We start from the raw sequence: 22072 nt of genomic DNA on the forward strand, positions 1-22072 counted from the left end.
AAGACGGACCCCTACATACACCTAAGCCACTTTTGCCAGGTTATGGCGGTATATCGGCGAAACGAGGCTTTGATGTGCATCCTCTTCCCATCAAGCCTTGGTGACCTAGGCTTGACTTGGTTCGAAAAACTTCCAGAAGGCAGCATAGCCTCCTGGGCACAATTGGCGGAGGCGTTCGTCACAAGGTTCAGAACAAACACCAAAACCCCGGTGGAAATAGACCAGTTACTTTACATCGACATGGGCGAAAAGGAGACATTAAGATCCTACAATAGTCGCTACTGGGAGACATTTTATCAGATTGGGGACTGCCCCACCAATCTCGCCATTGCACAGTACAAAAGAGGCCTTCCAGTCGGGAACAGACTAAGGGACTCAATCACTATGACACCGCCCCTCACCATGGTGGCCTTGATGGAAAGAGTGCATCAGCACATCAGGGTGGAAAAGGATAGCGCCCGTGCCAAAACAAAATCTGGCACGACCGCAATGCTAGAGAAAAAGGCCTCAGCAAAGGTCAACACGGTGGACCGCCTGAGTAGAAATGGACGCGGCAAACGCGACAACGGAGAGGACCAGGATAAAAGATGGTTAAGAGTCCGCACTGCCATAACCACGGTTTTTAAGAAACCAATCTATCAGATTCTAAGCGAAATACGCGATGAGCCTTTCGTCAGATGGCCCGCTAAGCTAGGAGAAGCACAGAAAGACTATGACGAAAGATCGCGATGCACCTTCCACAAAGAAAAGGGACACCGCACTGAAAATTGTACACCATTGAAACAGCATTTGGAGGAGTTGGTGGCAACCGGTCAACTGGATAAATACATTGAAGGAGGGACGCAGCCAGCCCCCCAGAATGACAACCACCCGAACAAAATGCCAATTGACGCACCACCTCAAGGCGTGATCAATGTGATACATGGAGTATTCGAACTTGAGCGTGTATGCGAGCTCAGAGGGTCGATCAAAAAGGCTGAGCACTTAAGGGAGGTACTAAGCGCTCAACCTACCATCAAAAAGGGGAGAACAGACCCTACGAATGTCATCTCCTTTTCAGACAGAGACTTGGAAATAATATATTGCCCTCACAACGATGCACTAGTCGTTACCCTCCGCATCATGGATTACGACATCAAGTGGATTTTGATAGAACAAGGTAGCTCGTGTGAGATAATGTACCACGACACCTTCAAACAACTGAAATTGGAGGACAAAAACTTGGCACCAGCTATATCCCCCCTGATCGGATTCAACTCAATGCCAGAGTGGCTAGTCGGCAAGATTATCCTTCCAGTTAGGGCAGGAAGCGTGACAAAACAAGTGGAATTTTGGGTGTTAAAGGTCCCTTCCACTTACAACATAATCTTGGGAAGAACATGGCTGCATGCCATGCGAGCGGTAGCTTCATCCTACCGTCAAGTAATGCGATTCCCTAACGAAGCCGGGGTAATTATGGAGGTCTACGGAGACCAAATTATGTCCAAACAATGCTTTGCCACGGTTAATGACAGCCGCGCTGCCAAGGGATATGTTCATTCGGTGGAAGAACCTAAGAGCAATGAACTGTTCGCAGATGTTGGTAAATCAGCTGATCAAAAAGCGGTGGAAGACTTGATAGAAGTGAGAATAGACGAAAAGAACCCGGATAAGTTCTTTTTGCTCGGATCGTCGTTATCCAGCACTAAGAGATTAGAGGTCTTCGAATTTTTGACCTCTAACATCGAAGTGTTCGCCTGGACACCATACGCATGCCAGGCATTGATCCCAACTTCATCTGTCACCAACTCAATGTCCACCCATCAGCCAGACCAATCATTCAGCGCACACGCAGATCGGCATTCCACCACGCCGAGATAGTGGCGGAAGAAGTGGGAAACCTACTGGAGGCAGGAGCAATCAGAGAAGTACACTACCCCAGATGGATTTCCAACACAGTTGTGGTGCCAAAAAAGAATGGCAAATGGCGTGTCTGCGTCGACTATAAAACAGTCAACAAAGCATGCCCAAAGGACAGCTTTCCCCTACCACGAATAGATCAACTGGTAGACCTAACGGTGGGGCACAACAGACTTAGCATTCTTGATGCGTACAGTGGCTACCATCAGATCGCCATGTACGAACCAGACCAGGAAGTCACTTCCTTTACAACTCCAAGAGGACTGTATTGCTACAAGGTCATGCCCTTTGGCCTAAAGAACGCAGGGGCAACATTCCAGAGAATGGTCACCAAGATGTTTGAGCCGTTGTTAGGCAGAACAATGAAGGCTTACATCGACGACATGGTGGTCAAAAGCAAGGACGAGAATGACCATCTAAGGGACCTAGGTGAGATGTTCCAGATTCTGAAGAGGCACAAGTTGCGCCTTAATGCATCCAAGTGCGCATTCGGTGTAGGATCTGGCAAATTCTTGGGCTTTCTAGTAACCAACCGGGGTATTGAGGCAGACCCCTCCCAGATCAAAGCAATTCAGGATCTGGAAAGGCCTAACTCAGTAAAAAAAGTACGGCATCTCACCGGCATGGCAGCTACACTTAACCGATTCATTAGCCGATCGTTAGATAGACTACGACCATTTTTTCAAGCATTAAAAACCAAGTTCGATTGGGATGAAGAATGCGACCGCGCTCTGGAAAACTTGAAAGAATACATGTCTTCACCACCACTGCTGGTGACCCCAATACCAGGAGAAGAACTCTTCCTGTACCTGGTAGTCTCTCAGCACGCAATTAGCGCAGTATTGGTCCGTGCGGAAGGAATCCAACATCTGCCCATCTATTATGTTAGCAAGACATTGCTGGGCGCCGAAACAAGGTACTTGCCATTGGAAAAACTAGCCTTGACCTTGATGATGGCTTCAAGGAAGTTGTCGCACTACTTTCATGCCCATACCATAGTCGTCCTCACAGCTTTCCCATTAAAAGCCTTGTTTGAGAGGGCGAACTTTTCTGGGCGAATCTTGAAGTGGGCAGTCGAGTTGGGACAATTCGACATCAAGTTCCAACCCAGAACTGCGATAAAGGCCCAAGCTTTAGCAGACTTTGTCGCAGAATTTACCCCAGGAAGTCATCATATCTGCCCAGTCGACCTGACTAACACAACCGAACTAGGGATAGAAGTTGACGCCGGAATAGTGCAACCCTTGGCACAGGATACTCAGTTAGACCCCAAGGCAGACCAAAGTAAAGAACGTAAGGCAAAAGCGAACCATACTACACCAAGCCAAGACTCACCAACAAATAAAGACTTGGTTCAATCAGATAGCAAGGGGCAGACAGCAAGCATGGACTTTGAAGAAAACACCAGCAACATTCTTGACCCCACGGCATCATTTGATCCCTCTACATGCTGGAAATTGTTCGTTGGAGAGATGTGGAAGCTCTTTGTGGACGGAGCAACCAACCGGCATGGTGCAGGACTTGGTATAGTCCTTATCTCACCAAACGGCCTAGTTGTGGAGCAAGCAATCAACCTTGGCTTCTCCGCATCAAACAACGAAGCGGAGTATGAAGCACTTCTGGCAGGACTCAAATCAGCATCCTACATGAAAGCCACCGAACTAATAGTCTACAGCGACTCACAGCTGGTGGTAAACCAAATTTCTGGCAACTACGAAGCAAAGGATGACAGAATGGCCAAGTACTAAGAATTAGTCAGAACAGAGATCAAAAAATTTGAAGTAGTAAGGATAGAACAGATTGACAGGGAGGAAAACAGCAGAGCAGACGAATTAGCAAGCTTTGCATCAATGGCAGATACATCCATCCCTCATCCCCTACCAAGACCAAGCATTGAAGACCCCGAAGCAGGAGAAGTATGTTGCGCGGAACTAGGCCCTTCTTAGATGGATCCCATCATAGCATTCTTAAAAGATGGCGTACTACCGGAAGAGAAGAAAGAAGCCAACAAAATTAGAGCAAAGTCACAGTGATTTTGGCTCTTCCCGTCTATGGCATTATACAAAAAGTCATTCTCAGGACCTTATCTAAAATGTGTCCACCCAAGCAAAATAGAAGCCTTCTTGTTCGAAATACACGAAGGCGTATGCGGAAGCCAACAAGGAGGAAGATCGTTAGCTTACAGAGCCATTTCGCAAGGATACTGGTGGCCATACATGCAAGCAGACTCAGAGAAATATGTGAAGAAGAGCGAGAAATGCCAGAAGTTCGCACACCAAATACATCAGCCGGCCAGAGAACTCCTACCATTGACCAGCCCATGGCCCTTCGCAATGTGGCGCTTGGACATAGTAGGACCACTTCCAACAGCACCCGAAAAAAGGAAGTTCTTTCTCGCAGCAACAGACTACTTCACAAAGTGGGTGGAAGCAGAAGCATTGGCATCCATCAAGGAAAAAGATGTAAAAAAGTTCGTCTGGCAGAACATCATCACTCGGTTCAATATACCTAAAGCCCTAATATCAGACAATGGCACTCAGTTTGATGGCAGAATCTTTAGAGGCTTTTCCAAAGAATACAAGATAGAGTTCTATAATTCTACACCGGCATATCCCCAAGAAAATGGTCAGACAGAAGCATCAAACAAGGTAGTATTGGATGGGCTGAAGAAACGGTTAGAGAAAGCCAAAGGCAAGTGGGCAGAAGAACTCCCTCATGTTTTATGGGCTTACAGCACCACACATCGGCGGTCAACAGGAGAGACTCCATTTTCCTTAGCCTATGGTATGGAAGCAGTAATCCCACTCGAAGTCGGCCTCCCCATAATTAGAAGCGAAAATTTTGATCCAGACTTGAATAGAGAAGCCATAGCATTGGAGCTCGACCTCGCCGAAGAAAGAAAAGAAAGAGCACTGGTTCACATTGCCTCATACCAACAAGAGTTATCCAGGAAATACAATAAAACAGTGCATCCAAGGCAATTCAAGATCGGAGATTGGGTACTACGCAAAGTGATGGGGAACACCTTGGTACCAGGAGATGGCAAGTTAGGGCCTAATTGGGAAGGACCTTACAAAGTGGTCGGATTAGCTAGAAAAGGGGCATACCACCTAGAAGATCAGGACGACAAAGCCATTCCCGGGCCATGGAACACTGCCAATCTCAAACTATTTTATTTTTAGCTTTTTTCAAGTATATGTAATTTTCCTTTTTCTCAATAAAACAAATTCGATTCTTTTCAACATAGTTATTTTCTGTAATGATAGCTTTAGTGAGTTAGGGACTTTGTAAACATTATTCTAAGTTGGCAAGAAAAACCAGCTTAAAGGTTGGCTGGATTAAACCAACACCCCTCTTAAGCCCAAGATAAGGATCCAAGCTGCAGGACGTTTGGTCGGAATAACCAAACACCTCACTCTAGGTTGGCTGGAAAAACCAATCTAGAAGTTGGCTGGATTAAACCAACACCCTTCCTAAGCCTAGGATAAGAATCTAGGCTGCAGGACGTTTAGTCAAAACAACCAAACACCTTACTCTAGGATTGGCAGGAAAAACCAATCTAGAAGTTGGCTGGAAAAACCAACACCCTTCCTAAGCCCAGGATAAGGATCTAGGCTGCAGGACGTTTGGTCAGAACAACCAAACACCTTACTCTAGGATTGGCAGGAAAAACTAATCTAGAGGTTGGCTGGAAAAACCAACACCCCTCCTAAGCCCAGGATAAGGATCCAGGCTGCAGGACGTTTGGTCGGAATAACCAAACATTTTATTCTAACTTGGCAGGAATAACCAATTTAGAGGTTGGCTGGATTAAACCAACTCTTAGTACTCTTTAGCTGAAGTCAGGACATCGGCTAAAGAGTGGTTGGCTGGATTGAACCAACTCTTGTACTCTTTAGCCGAAGTCAGGACATCGGCTAAAGAGTGGTTGGCTGGAGTAAACCAACTCTTAGTACTCTTTATTCGGAGTCAGGACATCGGCTAAAGAGTGGTTGGCTGGACTAAACCAACTCTTAGTACTCTTTAGCCGAAGTAAGGACATCGGCTAAAGAGTGGTTGACTGGATTAAACCAACTCTTGGTACTCTTCAGCCGAAGTAAGTATATCGGCTAAAGAGTGGTTGGCTAGTAAGCTTAGTCAGATTGCTCAGCTAAGACCGGAATAAAGTATCTCGGCCGAAAAATATTGTGTTTCGTTCAAGATGCAGTTAGAAAGCAAGCACAAACAGGAGAGTAAACCGAGATAATAGTTGGAGCAAAAGAATTCATTGAAAAACTCATTATAAGTGCAAGCATACAGATCAAACCGGAATAAGTGTTAAATACAAAAGATGATTTTCATTGATCAAATTCAAAGCAAATAACAAATGAGGGGCCTCAGCCCGGTTACAAGACCAAAAGGGAAGAAGAAAATACTGAAAACAAGCAACAAGAAAACAAAGTACAGAATCAGTTGAACAGATCATCAAGATCAGCATCAATGTCAACACGAAGACCGATTTCAGACGGTAGATCGATCTCGGTTGGGAGCTCGATTTCTATTGGAAGCACGGTTTCAGTCGTCAGGTCTTCAACCGTTACCTCCAACCGAGCTGATTGATCATTGGCTTGATCATTGACGACCGGGGTATTATTGGTCTCGGTGTCTTCATCATCGTCTGAACCTTGTAGAAACTGTTGTTGAACGGATGCAGCGTACTCCGCCAGTGAGATCGGTATGAAATACTGAGGAGGATTGTAGACCTCGGTCTCAGGTTCACAACCGAGCTGCACAACGGCTGCCCTCCAACTGCATTTGAAGAACAAATCCTTAGCTGCCTCACATTGTTGCATGTAAAGGGCCTCCCCCTCCTTGAAACCTGCAGCATTTTCATCATTTACCTTCTTAGTTAGCTTGGCAATCTCTGCATTTTCTTTCCTTTGAGCTTGACTAGCTCGCGAAGGTACTTATCTTTCATCACGGTCAGTGCCTTCTATTTGTCAACATTAGCCGAGGTAACTAGTCCGGTCAGACGAGCTACCTCGGCCTCTAGCTTGGCTGTCTTCTGTTTGGATTCTTTTAGCTCGGTGGTTTTTGCTTCAACTTCGGCCATGGCTTGCCTTGCTGTTTTACGAAGCTCCAACACACACTTGTGCGACTCTTTTGCATGGCCTGAAAAGAGAATACAAGGAAACTAATGACAAAACCGAACAGAAAGTTGGAAAAATTAGAGAGACAAGAGGAGCTACTGACCAGGATTATTGATTTTGTTGCCGACCGAATGGCCTTGAGCTCGGTCAACTGCTTGTGATGCTCCATGTCAGGGGGCAGACATACGCTCTTAGCCAGGTTGAAGGCCAGCATATGGTCTTTGTCAGCCACAACATAGTCAGTATCACAAATAGCACGGTTTTGGAAAGTCATTCTTGGAGACCATTTGGAGGAGCTAGCTCGGTCGGCACACTCCGGTTGCGGACTTGGTGGAGGGCTTGGTGGAAGACTGACTTCATCTTCATCAGCAAGGCGTTGCTCGGTTTAGGTAGTCCAGGCGCGCTTGCTTGGGCGTGATGAAGAGGGTTGTTGAGATGGGAGGGCCACCACGGTTTCCTGAATTTGGTTCGGTGGTGGTACCTCGGCTGGGTTTGTGTCGGTAAGGAGGGCCCTTACTCTGTTCTTTTTGGCCATCTCTTGTTCGGCAGTCAAACGGACAAGATTGATCTGGGGAAAAGTGGGGTCCGGTTCAGGGGCGTCCTCTAGCAAAAAGTCTGTTACTCTGGCTTTGCGTCGGCTGCTATATCGGTATGTCGGCTCAAAATCCAGAAGCTTGGCCCAACTTCTTTCAGGGTATCGTAGTGTGGCGCGAAGTGTGTCTAGGTTGGGGTAACTGTATAATGACTTAAGGTGGGCTGAATCTGCATAAAGAAGACAACTGTTAGTTCGGTTCAGAAATAGGAAACCGAAATAAAAGAGATGCAGTCAAAGAAACCGAAGTAATTATACCGGGGGTTCCTTTCTTCCAACTTATACTACGGCCAGGGATCTAGGCTTGGTGATCTTCAAAATTCCCAGATACCCAGAAGAAGTCATCGTCGTTCAAGTCTTTATCCAGTGTGTCTTTTATTATTTTCTCTCGGCGACGACGTATTCTAAGATAATAAACCCAGCCATCTTCTTTCGAGCCTATGGAGTATTGATGAAAGATCTTGGCTAGACCGAGGTTAATGCCAGCACGGCAGTTAAGTTCGGCTATACCATTTATTATACGGTATGAGTTTATGGAAAGCTGGGTTGGGCAAATTCTGGTTTGCCTAAGGAATTCACAAAGCAAGGGTTGAACAGGAAATCTTAATCCGGTTTCTCCTATGGACAGAAGGGTGAAGGGTACAAAACCTTGGTTCCCCCATGGAGTAATATCTTGCTCGGCTAAAGTGAGGTGGACATCGTCAGGGATGTTGTACTCCCTTCGGAATTCGGCCAAACCACCAGGTGTCTCTACTAATAATCTATACTTCCCCATTTATGTCTTAAGTTCTAAATAAATTAAAGCCGAGTGTTAGATCGGTCGAAGATTTGTGCTGAGTAGCTCAGTTGAGCGCTCAAAGGAGTGCCTGGGCAACCTAAGTCTGCAAAAGTGAAAAAAAAAGAGAACAAAAGTGTTAAGCACAGACCGTTGGACCGTGCTAAAGAGAAATAAAGGCAAGATACATCAAGTCCTAGCCCGGCTATGTGAAACGCTACGTGTCTTAGCTCGGTTGTGCAAAGTGCTTTATTATCCCGGTTTAGGCAAGGTACTCAATAGTTCGGTATGTTCAAAGGCATTTGCTATCTCAATTTGCGCAAGGGATTTATTATCTCGGTTTGCGCAAGGATTTGTTAGCCCAGTTGAGCCTCTGGGGACTGTATCCTCAGTTCGGTTTGAACTAAGAATGCTGGTTTAGCCCCAAGTTATAGCTCGGTCATGGACAAGGCTTTCAAGCACATTACTGTATAGACCTAGCGGTTCGATATCTCGGTTAAAAAGAAGGTTTTGTTAGACCGGTTGCGCTTCTAGGGGTAGCTTTCTTAGTTCGGTCTAAAAATTAAGAATGCTGGTTTAGCCCCGAGACATAGCTCGGTCGGAATTAAGGTTTCCCAGTACACTATTGTACAGCCCTAGTCCGGTTCATTTGCTCGGTTAAGGTGAGTATTGTACTTTGGCTTGTTGAGACTAATGGGATAGCATGAAGTATTAGTTCGGTTGGATAGTCTGCCAAATTCAGCATTAACTACAGACAACTTTCTAGTCCGGTTGCATCATGATTTCGGATCAAAATCCAGTGTTCTACAGGATATTACATGTATTCGAGTATTCTATTGCTAAGTTTTTCCAGAAATATACAAATCAAGTAGAAAGAAAGTGTTTCACAAAAACACAAACCTAAAGCTTGGATTAAACAAATGCGAAAAACAAGGAAAGCAAGGCATGTTTGAGTAGCCTACTAGGACAAGAGAAGATGAGAGAAACGGCATCAAAAACCACGAAGCTTCTTCAAATTGCAAAGAACAGAGGAACTCAAAGAAAGAGAGGGAGAAGAGGAATGAATAGTGTGGTGAGTGATTTGAAAATACAAAGGGTTTTGTTTTGATGCAAGGACCAGAGGCGGGAACTATCCAAAATTCACGGAGTACGAAGACGGCGTGACAGCTGCATTGGGCCAATCAAAGGGGGCCACGTGTCATAGGCATTTGAAGCGATTTAGTTGCTGTGATTGAAGTGACGTTTTGACCGAACAAGCTGAGCCTGGTGTGGAATTAGCTCGGTTGGAAAAGCTTGAGTTTTAGCTCGACTGGAGAAGCTAAAGGGTTTTAGCTCGGCTGGAAAGGCTTGAAAACCTTAGCTCAGCTGATAAAACAGGTAATCCCTATCATGCTACGTAGATGGAATTAAGGGGCAATTGAGAGGGTAATTTATATGAAAATTGGGCCGAGCTGGCTAATGGCCGTTATGGGCCACAGTACAAAGAGCTGAGTAAAAAGGCCATAAAGTTACTCCGGCCCGGAAGACGTATAAAGTTACTCCGGCCCGAGAGAGGTATAAAGTTACTCCGGCCCAAGAGAGATGTAAAGTTACTCCGGTCCACGAAAGACTTGAAGTTACTCTGGTCCCAAAGAGCAACGGTTAGCTCGGTCACCATACTAATTGTTAGCTCAGTCCAATTATGCTATGGTTTGTACAGGAGGAACCGAGGTAGAGTTATACCGGTCTGATCTACGACTTAGCATAGGTAGGCTTACCTCGGTCATATTGAAGTCCAACCATGGAAAAACCATCTCACTTGGTTTAAGCAGTGAGGGGGGTGTTGAAGGATAAGCATTATCTTTCAAGAGTGTGAATCCAATGAGGACTTTACATGGAGGAGTAACAGTCCTACTAGGATTGTGCCACACAGAACCTATAAAAGCTCACAACATCACCTTCGGAGAGGTAACACAATTTTGATTCCTGAATACACAGAGTTTTTGTCTACTTGTCTATATTGCTGACTTAGGCATTGGAGAGGTTTCCGGCACACACCCGCCGGCTAGCTCACGTTTGTGTTTTCAGGGAGTAAAGCAACGACGTTTGGAGGAGTTCAGACCTGATCAACAGGATTATACAAGAAGGTTTATTTCTTTCCCGTACATTATACAATAAGTGGAAAACTGATAAAGAGACAAAAAAAAAAAAAAAAAAAAACAAAAACAAAAACAAAAACATAAATAAAAAAAAGATCTGAAATAAAAAGACTGTGTACTCACATATGTTCAAAATAAATAAATAAAATAAAATGAAGCTATCAAGTGAGAAATTATTGGTTGTCATTTATTGCAATGTCCTAAAAAATTGACACAATGTAGTGCAAATGTTTGGAGACATTAAAGTAAATGACATGGAATAATTTTCCATATCGAAGAAGCACAACCCGAAAAATTGTAAAGAAAAAAAAGCATCCAAAACTTCACTCGATGAACAAGCAAGATCATGAAAGGGGTAATATTTAAGCTCTTCGGACAAGCCATCCCATCAACTACACTCGATAAAGAAGCAAGGTTGGGATTCCATCATACTAATTAATCCCATCAGGTTAGTATTTATTGCAATGAAATTGAGTTATTAGATTATATTGAATTCAGTTAGATGATACTAGCATGGTAATATTAGATTACAAATGTAAGATAAATTATATTTGTTTATATTTTAGTGTTGAGACTAATGTTGGTTTGAGAATAGATTATTTTAATAATTTTTTGGTCTTTTAACTAAAATATGAGGTAAAAAAATTAATATATTTGGGATGATTTTTTAACTTTTATGAAGGGAAAAAAAAAACATTCAAAATATAGAGAGGAAAGAAATATTTGACTTTTTATATAATTCTTTAATTTTTTGGTTTTTTTTTTTTTTTAGCTATTATAAGGGTTCCCAAACTTAGCATAAATCTATGATTTTTTACATAAAAGTAATATATTTATAAAATAAAGGTGAAATTACATTTTCACCTAAATACCATGGATTCGAATGTGAATTCCAAACCACTAGCGGGATTGTTAATCCTCATTTGAGAGGAGGATTTGTAGTTCCATAGTCCCATGGAATTTTTGCAACATAAAAATCACTACAAAAAAATTTGTTTTTTGCGACGGTAACCGGCCGTCGCAAATGCTCCCGGAAGCTGTCACTAATTCCTTTTGCGACGGTAATGTGTCTTTTTGCGACGGTAAGGGGGGGTCGCGACAGATGGGGTTGCAAAAGACCTTTTGCGACGGTATGTACCGTCGCCATTAGTTTCTGCGACGGTAAGTGTGTTTTTTGCGACGGCTTTTTTCTCGTCGCAAATAATGGGGGAAAAAATCACTTTTCGCGACGGCACGTAATTACCGTCGCTAAAAGTGAGTTTTTGAGACGGGAACATTACCGTCGTTAAAGGCTCTGGCATCTTATAAGTATTGGCGACGGCACGATTTACCGTCGCTAAAGGTGTCCTGTACATTCAACAAGACAGCTTTTGCGACTGTGTTGGTACCGTCGCAAAAAGCCTATTAATGGTTTTTGCGACGGGTTCTTCTCCCGTCTCAAAAAATTAAAAAACAAAAAAAAACCCTGCGGATAAATTATTAAAAAAATTAAAATAACCTGTATTAGATAAAAAATAAGTATAAAAAATTGAAAAATTACAGAATAATATAAATACGTACATAAACAAAAATTGACAAATAATGAAAATTAATAATATTGTTCCATTCATAGCAATACATAAATAAAAATTCATAACAATAAAAATTATGCCACTACATAACGTCGCATAATAGATACATAATGTTGCTCCCAAATTTAAATAACATAAATCATAATCAAAATCAAAAGTTTTCGTCTTCATTCGTTCGTGGGTCACAAAAACAAAAATTAGTCATAATCTTGATACGCCCGCATTCCAGAAAAAGCCAACTGCTACTCAGGAAATATCTGAAAAAAACAAGATAAAAATAATTAAAAACCATATAATGTGTTAATATTTTAATTATAGAAAAATATAAAAAAAAATTGACTACTATATAATTAGAAAGATAGTTTAGTAAATAATTTTGACTGGACCGAAATCCGGCTCTAACTCCCAAACCGGGAACCTGATTCGAGCCTCGTCTTCTCCAACAAGTCTCTCGTGCCTAGGCGGTCGTGTGTGCCAAGTTTCGTGCTAAACCGACGCCGTTTGGTGATTTTGGGGCGTTAACGCCTCGAATTCAAGTTTCTTAAAGAAGTAGTTTGCCTAAAGTGAAATCCGACTCTAACTCCCAAACCGGGAACCCGATTCGAGCCCCGTCTTCTCCCACAAGTCTCTCGTGCCTAGGCGGTCGTGTGTGCCAAGTTTCGTGCTAAACCGACGCCGTTTGGTGATTTTGGGGCGTTAACGCCTCGAATTCAAGTTTCTTAAGGAAGTAGTTTGCCTAAAGTGAAATCCGGCTCTAACTCCCAAACCGGGAACCCGATTCGAGCCCCGTCTTCTCCCACAAGTCTCTCGTGCCTAGGAGGTCGTGTGTGCCAAGTTTCGTGCTAAACCGACGCCGTTTGGTGATTTTGGGGCGTTAACTCCTCGAATTCAAGTTTCTTAAGGAAGTAATTTGCCTAAAGTGAAATCCGGCTCTAACTCCCAAACCGGGAACCCGATTCGAGCCCCGTCTTCTCCCACAAGTCTCTCGTGCCTAGGCGGTCGTGTGTGCCAAGTTTCGTGCTAAACCGACGCCGTTTGGTGATTTTGGGGCATTAACGCCTCGAATTCAAGTTTCTTAAGGAAGTAGTTTGCCTAAAGTGAAATCCAGCTCTAACTCCCAAACCGGGAACCCGATTCGAGCCCCGTCTTCTCCCACAAGTCTCTCGTGCCTAGGCGGTCGTGTGTGCCAAGTTTCGTACTAAACCGACGCCGTTTGGTGATTTTGGGGCGTTAACGCCTCGAATTCAAGTTTCTTAAGGAAGTAGTTTGCCTAAAGTGAAATCCGGCTCTAACTCCCAAACCGGGAACCCGATTCGAGCCCCGTCTTCTCCCACAAGTCTCTCGTGCCTAGGCGGTCGTGTGTGCCAAGTTTCGTGCTAAACCGACACCGTTTGGTGATTTTGGGGCGTTAACGCCTCGAATTCAAGTTTCTTAAAGAAGTAGTTTGCCTAAAGTGAAATCCGACTCTAACTCCCAAACCGGGAACCCGATTCGAGCCCCGTCTTCTCCCACAAGTCTCTCGTGCCTAGGCGGTCGTGTGTGCCAAGTTTCGTGCTAAACCGACGCCGTTTGGTGATTTTGGGGCGTTAACGCCTCGAATTCAAGTTTCTTAAAGAAGTAGTTTGCCTAAAGTGAAATCCGACTCTAACTCCCAAACCGGGAACCCGATTCGAGCCCCGTCTTCTCCCACAAGTCTCTCGTGCCTAGGCGGTCGTGTGTGCCAAGTTTCGTGCTAAACCGACGCCGTTTGGTGATTTTGGGGCGTTAACGCCTCGAATTCAAGTTTTTTAAGGAAGTAGTTTGCCTAAAGTGAAATCCGGCTCTAACTCCCAAACCGGGAACCCGATTCGAGCCCCGTCTTTTCCCACAAGTCTCTCGTGCCTAGGCGGTCGTGTGTGCCAAGTTTCGTGCTAAACCGACGCCGTTTGGTGATTTTGGGGCGTTAACTCCTCGAATTCAAGTTTCTTAAGGAAGTAATTTGCCTAAAGTGAAATCCGGCTCTAACTCCCAAACCGGGAACCCGATTCGAGCCCCGTCTTCTCCCACAAGTCTCTCGTGCCTAGGCGGTCGTGTGTGTCAAGTTTCGTGCTAAACTGACGCCGTTTGGTGATTTTGGGGCATTAACGCCTCGAATTCAAGTTTCTTAAGGAAGTAGTTTGCCTAAAGTGAAATCCGGCTCTAACTCCCAAACCGGGAACCCGATTCGACCCCCGTCTTCTCCCACAAGTCTCTCGTGCCTAGGCGGTCGTGTGTGCCAAGTTTCGTGCTAAACCGACGCCGTTTGGTGATGTTGGGGCGTTAACGCCTCGAATTCAAGTTTCTTAAGGAAGTAGTTTGCCTAAAGTGAAATCCGGCTCTAACTCCTAAACCGGGAACCCGATTCGAGCCCCGTCTTCTCCCACAAGTCTCTCGTGCCTAGGCGGTCGTGTGTGCCAAGTTTCGTGCTAAACCGACACCGTTTGGTGATTTTGGGGCGTTAACGCCTCGAATTCAAGTTTCTTAAAGAAGTAGTTTGCCTAAAGTGAAATCCGACTCTAACTCCCAAACCGGGAACCCGATTCGAGCCCCGTCTTCTCCCACAAGTCTCTCGTGCCTAGGCGGTCGTGTGTGCCAAGTTTCGTGCTAAACCGACGCCGTTTGGTGATTTTGGGTCGTTAACGCCTCGAATTCAAGTTTCTTAAAGAAGTAGTTTGCCTAAAGTGAAATCCGACTCTAACTCCCAAACCGGGAACCCGATTCGAGCCCCGTCTTCTCCCACAAGTCTCTCGTGCCTAGGCGGTCGTGTGTGCCGATTTTCGTGCTAAACCGACACCGTTTGGTGATTTTGGGGCGTTAACGCCTCGAATTCAAGTTTCTTAAGGAAGTAGTTTGCCTAGAGTGAAATCCGGCTCTAACTCCCAAACCGGGAACCCGATTCGAGCCCCGTCTTCTCCCACAAGTCTCTCGTGCCTAGGCGGTCGTGTGTGCCAAGTTTCGTGCTAAACCGACACTGTTTGGTGATTTTGGGTCGTTAACGCCTCGAATTCAAGTTTCTTAAAGAAGTAGTTTGCCTAAAGTGAAATCCGACTCTAACTCCCAAACCGGGAACCCGATTCGAGCCCCGTCTTCTCCCACAAGTCTCTCGTGCCTAGGCGGTCGTGTGTGCCAAGTTTCATGCTAAACCGACGCCGTTTGGTGATTTTGGGGCGTTAACGCCTCGAATTCAAGTAAAGAACGCAAAGATGCATTTTAGCTTAGAATGCAAAGATAAATTTTATACCTGATCTTCTGGTGGTGGTGTATATGGATTCTCGTCTTCTGCAGATTCCCTAAATGCTCGGTGGCCACTCGATGCATCAGGAACCTATTTAATACATAATGTGTTAATCATATTCGAATTTCATACATAATCTTGAGTGAAAATTGAACTATCAAACAGTTGTGATGTTTATATGGAACCTGTCTGTTGGGATCCACACTCGCCCCCTGTGACACAAGGGCCATCATCTCAGCTCTCATCTGCTACAAATGTGTAGAGAACTCTGCTCGCAGCTCCTCCCTCAACTCATCCCTTAGCTCAGCACGAACCTGCTGCGTGATCTGATCAATAGTCGATGGATGGGGTGTTGACTGTGATGGCCTAGCACCATCCTTATACACCACTCTCCGAGGCACGATTCTCCCGTATGTGCGACAATATCCATGTCTGTCATGACCTATCAACTCATGGAAAATGGCATTCCTAGCCTTCAAAGTCCGACCATCCTCAGGTAGCATAGAGAGTTGACGATTAAACTCATCCTGTATTGAATAAGACACACAAGTATACGCGAAATTAAGATGGTTGACACACAAAAAATAAACTTTAAATACAATCAAAGGTGTTTGGAAACTACCAAGGTCTGGATAACCTCTGGGTCATCTACTCTACGTGTCATAAGCCAAACATTCATCTTATCAGTAGACTCCCCCTTACTGGTCATCTAAATTTTTTTTTAGAAATATGAAAATTAGAATCCAAATAATTTGCAAATATACAATGTTTATTTATATAGAAAAATAAAACAATAAAATGTAAACCTCATGCCGTATCTGAGAGAAAGTAGTACGCCCTGTGGTATGAGCTATGCCGTGAGCTCGCCGATTTTTAGCGTTCCTACTTGCAATTTTCTATAACAAGTTCAACAAATGTAAGTATGTAAATATGATTTGTATGTTTACATATCATAAATATAACGTAATTGTATACCTCAGCATCGGAAGTACGCCAATACTCTACAAGTTGTTCCCACTGGCTTGGCACAACGTTCATAGGAACATCATCCTTCAGATTAGGATCAGAGCTTCTAGGCTTGAAATACTTAGCCTTAAGCTTGTTCTTGTGATCCTTCCATATGCTGTTGCAGTTTTTCATGCAGATTGGCTTGTACTCCTCTGGACATATATTCAAATTGTCCTATAAAATACAAAGTTTAAGGCTAAGTATAACACAAATTTGGAATTCGAATTTGTGGACAAAAATATACTTTTACCTTCACATCCTTCCAGATAGCATCAACAATATCATCAGGCACACTGTTCCAGTCAACAAAAGTAAGAGGAACAATGTTACCATTCCGGACAATAATGCCAAGTTGAGTAGTTAACTTGGCCACGTTATCCCCTATTGGGCAGTAATTTCCATCAAATTGTATGTGCAGCTTTTTACCAGTACCCCACTCTTTAATGCCCTTGGCACATCCTCTACCACGCCTAGTCGAGGTTGATGAAGAACTAACATGACCTGCGATATACAATAATAATAAACAATATGCAATGATAACAACCAAATGCAAATTTAAATAATATGAATACAAATCATATCAAATAAACCTGATGTGGGCTGTGAAGAAGTCGAAGGGTCTGCAAAATACAATGAGAATAAACAAGTTATATATAATGAGCCTAAATAAATGTATGTGTAAATAATTTTCAAGCAAATCAAAGCAAATTTAAATACCTGCGGATGGCTCATAAGCTGATGATGATAGCTGCTGTGGTGCCATTGATGGTGGACGCACCGATGGTAGGCGTGGAGGCCGAGTACATGGTAGCTGCTGTGGTGCCACTGATGGTGGTCGATACGGTGGTAATGGCCCCTCAGATGGTGGTGGCACTAATGGCCCCTCCGATGCTGGCCGATGTGATGCCTCCTCTAATGGTGGTGCTACTGATGTCCTGTTATGTAGCACATCAGACATCATGCGCCGGGGATGATCAGGCTTCCTCTTCCTTCCCATAATAATCTTCAAGCAATATAACATTAATTGACATTAGAAACATAGACAATGGTTTGTCATCAACTATAATATGACATGATTTGAACTAATACAATTACAAAGACAAAGTAAATTAAGAAATTGATGATTAACTACAACCTTGGCCTTAATTGAATTACTAATGTTGATTACATATCAGCCTATTTGAACATCAACTGTTTCCCCTTCTGCGGCTTCCCTCACCCAACCAACTTCTTCATCACGAAGCATTATATTTTCTTCCAATTGTTGGCTCATGTATGGCTCGATTTGTGGATCAGTTGAACTCATATCAAATAAACCTCTTTGAGACATCTTCACCACGACTTGCCAGTCTGGTTGTAACGGGTCTGCAACATACCAAACTTGCTCTGCTTGGGACGCCAAGATGAAAGGTTCATTGGTAATTCGATCATCTCGGTACAACAAATGATTGAAGTTCACCAACGTGAAATTGAAGACATCTTCTTTCTTTCCGTGAATGTTGTCAATCCAATCACACTTAAACAACACATGTTTCTTCTCATTGGAATATCGAATCTCAACAATATCTGTCAATTGTCCATAATAGTACACAGACCCCAGACGAGGATTCTTGTCTTTTCGACTAGCATAACTTATGGTATCTGCCTTCAAAGCTACACCACAATTTTGTGTGGCTCGACGATCATCCATGGCCTTTACTCGATACCGAAACCCATTCAGTATATACCCGTTGAACCTCCTTGCCAGGTTATGAGGACCATTTGCCAATAGAATAATCTCTTCAGAAAGTATGACATCAGTAGTCCTTCGCAAAGTTTGGACCTATTTAACACGAAATGTAAAATTTAAAATGTAGATCGACTTAAGTAACTAGAATCTATAGAGTTAAATACATACATGTTCCTTGAACCAAATGTGAAAAGTTTCAAAATGTTCACGCCGAAGTTGATGATCGTCGACACGAGGCATTTTGAGCTTAAGTACTTCAAGGTGTTTGCTGTGTAGATTGAAATTTTAGCCATACAAAAATTTTAGTTGAAAATTCAATAAAACATAATAAAATATTGAGTGAGTGACTTAACCTACTTTATGAATGGTTGAACCGCGCTTGTATTGCATAAGATGTACCGATGAGCTTGTACCCAAGAAGTATTATCAAGATAAAAGCTGGTGTTTTCACCAGTAGCATGACCCAAATTATCAGCACCACTATAGTTCCTCACGGGTCGACTAGATTTGGTTTCTACATCACTGAGATATTGTGCACAAAAATTCATGCATTCTTCCATAAGATATCCTTTAGCAATTGATCCTTCAGGACGAGCTCTATTACGAACGTATTGCTTCAAAGTAAGAAGATACCTCTCAATTGGATACATCCATCGAAACTGAATCGCTCCACCCAATAACGCTTCATCAGCTAGATGTATAGGCAAGTGCTCCATTATATCAAAAAAACTTGGAGGAAATATTTTCTCTAGATGACAAAGTGTTACAGCGATACGATCTTTAATATATTGCAAATCCGTCGCACGATTCACTTTCGAACACAATTGTCTAAAGAAATTGCTCAATTCAATCAAGGGTTCAATTACATTCTTCGGTAACGATCTGCGAATAGCCAATGGAATAAGTTGTTGCATCAGAATATGACTATCGTGGCTCTTAAGACCCCCAATGCTTCTATCATGTAAGCGCACACGACGTGATATATTGGATGAATACCCGTCGGGAACTCTTACTTCCTTCAACACTTTCAAGAACAAATCTTTCTCATCCTTGGTCATCGTGAATTGTGCTGGTGGTAAATAGGCTTTATTTGACCCTCTTAACTGCAAATGTAGGGGTTTTCTAATATTCATATCTTGTAAATCACGCCGAGCATTAACACCATCCTTCGATTTTCCTGCAACCCCTAATATTGTCCACAACACATTGTCACAAACATTCTTCTCTATATGCATCACATCGAGGTTGTGTCTTATTAGATTGTGCTCCCAATATGGCAATTCATAAAAGATACTCTTTTTCTTCCAACTATGGGTGCGATGTCCAGCTTTCTCCTTCTCTACCTGTCTCCTATGCCTCTCCTTAAGGTCATCCCTATTGTATTGGGTTAAAATACCCTCAGATTCTAATTGTAGCAACATCTCAGTTCCAGACAACAATTTTGGTTTGAGTCTGACTTCCCGACTACCATCAAATGATACTTTATCCTTCCGGAATTTATGGCCAGTAGGTAAAAATTTGCGATGACCCAAGTATGATTGTTTCCTACTATGCTTCAACCAACACGATGTAGTTTCCTTATTGCAACAAGGACATGCATATTCTCCTTTAGTGCTCTATCCTGACAAGTTTGCGTATGCAGGAAAATCACTAATTGTCCACAGTAAAGCTGCATGCATTTGAAACATTTGATTTGTTGATGCATCAAATGTTGACACACCCTCATTCCATAGTTCTTTCAACTCCTCAATCAACGGTTGCATATAAACATCAATCTTGTCACCAGGTCCTTTCGGGCCGTCAATAAGCACAGATAAAATTAGAAATGGTTGCTTCATGCACATCCATGGCGGCAAGTTGTATGGAATGAGCACAACAGGCCAAGTGCTATGAACTATGCTCATCGTCCTGAATGGGTTAAAACCATCAGATGCTAAGCCAAGCCTTACACTTCGGCAATCATTACTAAAGTCAATATTCCGACGGTCAAAATCTTTCCATGCAAGGGAGTCAGCAGGATGCCTGAAGACACCATCATCAGTTCGTTCCTCTGCGTGCCATCTCATTAACTTGGCCGTCTTGGATGACATAAACAACCTCTGCAACCTTGACTTTAAAGAAAAATACCTCATCTGTTTTGCAGCTACTTGTTTGCCACCTGTGTTAGGACCATTTGAACCACCATCACCATTTGATTTCCATCTAGAACTGTTGCATATGACATATTTATCAAGATTGGCGTCCTCGTTTCGAAACAACATGCAACTGTTGGGACATGCATCCCACGTCTCATACGTGAAGCCCAAATCTGTTGTGACCTTTTGAGCTTTATAATATGAGTCCGGGAGTTTCACACCCAACGGAAACGCCTCATTCAATAACTCAAGCAACATGTCAACAGACTTGTCCGTCCACTGATTAAGCACCTTCAAATGTAGAAAATTAGCTAATGTTTCATTCTCTCGATTACTATGCAGAGATATGTAAGATTCCCCATGATTAATCCAATGTTTGTATTTTTTAAAAAAACCATTCAAAGTAATCTTCCATTGTTGAGCCTTTTTTAATAATACGACTGAGCTTATTCTGCAACTGATGAATGTGAGATCTAGAAAGAGATGGATGTAGACTTTTTGGCAAGAACAGACCAGACCTCAGTGCTAGTCTGACAATGAATGACAGATGTATAGATAGATGAAGACAATGTAGCAGTGATGCAACTCAACATGTGTGAATCAATGGTGATACACTATGTGTAACCTGGATTTAGAACTTCTTGATTGTTAGAATCAAGCATAACAGATGATGGACATACTGTGGTACCATCAACAAATCCAAGAAGCTTTGTAGCTTTCAAGATGTTATGGAGCTGGCTCTTCCAGACAATGTAATTAGTTGATTCAAGCTTTGTAGGCACAAAAGCATTCAGATTTGCAGGTAAACAAGAACTTGAAGGTATAACCATGGAGGTTAATGGAGGTATAGGGTTTGGAGTAGCCATAGAACTATCTCCAAGGATCTCTGCTCACAAGAGCTCAGAGCTCTGATACCATAAAGAGAATTTGATCTTGATATTCAATCAAAAATTACAGATAGATTTACAATGACTATTTATAGAGATAAGCTATCTCTTAACTATAACTCCTAACCACTTAACCTAACCATAACTACTATCTAACTCTAGTCCTAACAAACTAACAACCAAACTAACAACCTCCAAGCTTTAGCTGAGCTGCAGCAAACTACAACTGAAATTGCAGCTCATACAGCTGTTGTCTGCCCTGTATCTGGCTTAGGCTGCAACTGTGGTATGTAAGACTTGAGCTGTTGTAGCTGTTGAGGAGATGACTGACCATCTTGACCATGATCAGTATGAGGCTTGGATGGATGAGATAGCTTATCAAAAATTATGTAGTCTGCAACAAAATAGTGTTTGCATGGAGAAGGAAATTGCAGTTCTGGTACTATAATCTGGACGACATGCTCGGTGTAAACCTTTTAAATTAATTGGGGAACACCCTTGTGATACCCCTGTTCTGTATTATGCTAAATTGGTCCTTAATTTGTTTATGGTTATGTGTTTAGCATGATTTTGTGTGCCATTATGTGATAATATGTGATTTTGAATTCGTATCTGTTCACCGTAGGATTATCTGTTCGAATAATCTGCTTCGGGAATTAAATTGAGGGCCTTATCGGCTACAGAACCCGAAATTGATTACGCCACTGTGATTGGCATAATTTTTAGAGCCTAAGGTGAAATTTAATTAGAAATTAAATTCTGGTCAGATTAAACTGATTAAATTGATGAATTAAGTGCCCAAATATTTTATATTAAAATATTGTATTAGTGGGGTTTGTTGTGTGATAGCACTATACTCCCCTTCAACTCTTATGAACTCAAAAATCTGAGGGGTTCAATTGTGAGAGAGTGAGGGCCGGCCTTAGTAAGAGAAAGGGAGAGAAATTGTGCAATTT

At 42.9% G+C, this 22072-nt stretch overlaps 1 protein-coding gene across 2 annotated transcripts; it reads right to left on the bottom strand.

The window, feature by feature from the left end:
* Positions 1-15841: 15841 nt before the first annotated feature.
* LOC145795061 (uncharacterized) lies at positions 15842-18519 on the bottom strand. Of its 2 annotated transcripts, XM_082877803.1 has the most exons (6): positions 18263-18519; positions 17501-18187; positions 17083-17368; positions 16956-16985; positions 16616-16866; positions 15842-16539 (listed from the first exon to the last, which is right to left on the bottom strand). In XM_082877803.1, the coding sequence occupies exons 3-6, from the start codon at positions 17360-17362 to the stop codon at positions 16240-16242; spliced, it is 861 nt and encodes a 286-aa protein (XP_082733929.1). In that variant the 5' UTR covers positions 17363-17368; positions 17501-18187; positions 18263-18519; the 3' UTR covers positions 15842-16239. The 2 variants fall into 2 exon arrangements, with proteins under 2 accessions (XP_082733929.1, XP_082733927.1); XM_082877801.1 differs by having other exon boundaries at positions 17083-18187.
* Between the last annotated feature and the right edge of the window lie 3553 nt (positions 18520-22072).

Source organism: Camellia sinensis, chromosome 7 (genome assembly GCF_055761805.1).
Source record: "Camellia sinensis isolate YWXY chromosome 7, ASM5576180v1, whole genome shotgun sequence".
Classification (NCBI taxonomy): Eukaryota; Viridiplantae; Streptophyta; class Magnoliopsida; order Ericales; family Theaceae; genus Camellia; species Camellia sinensis.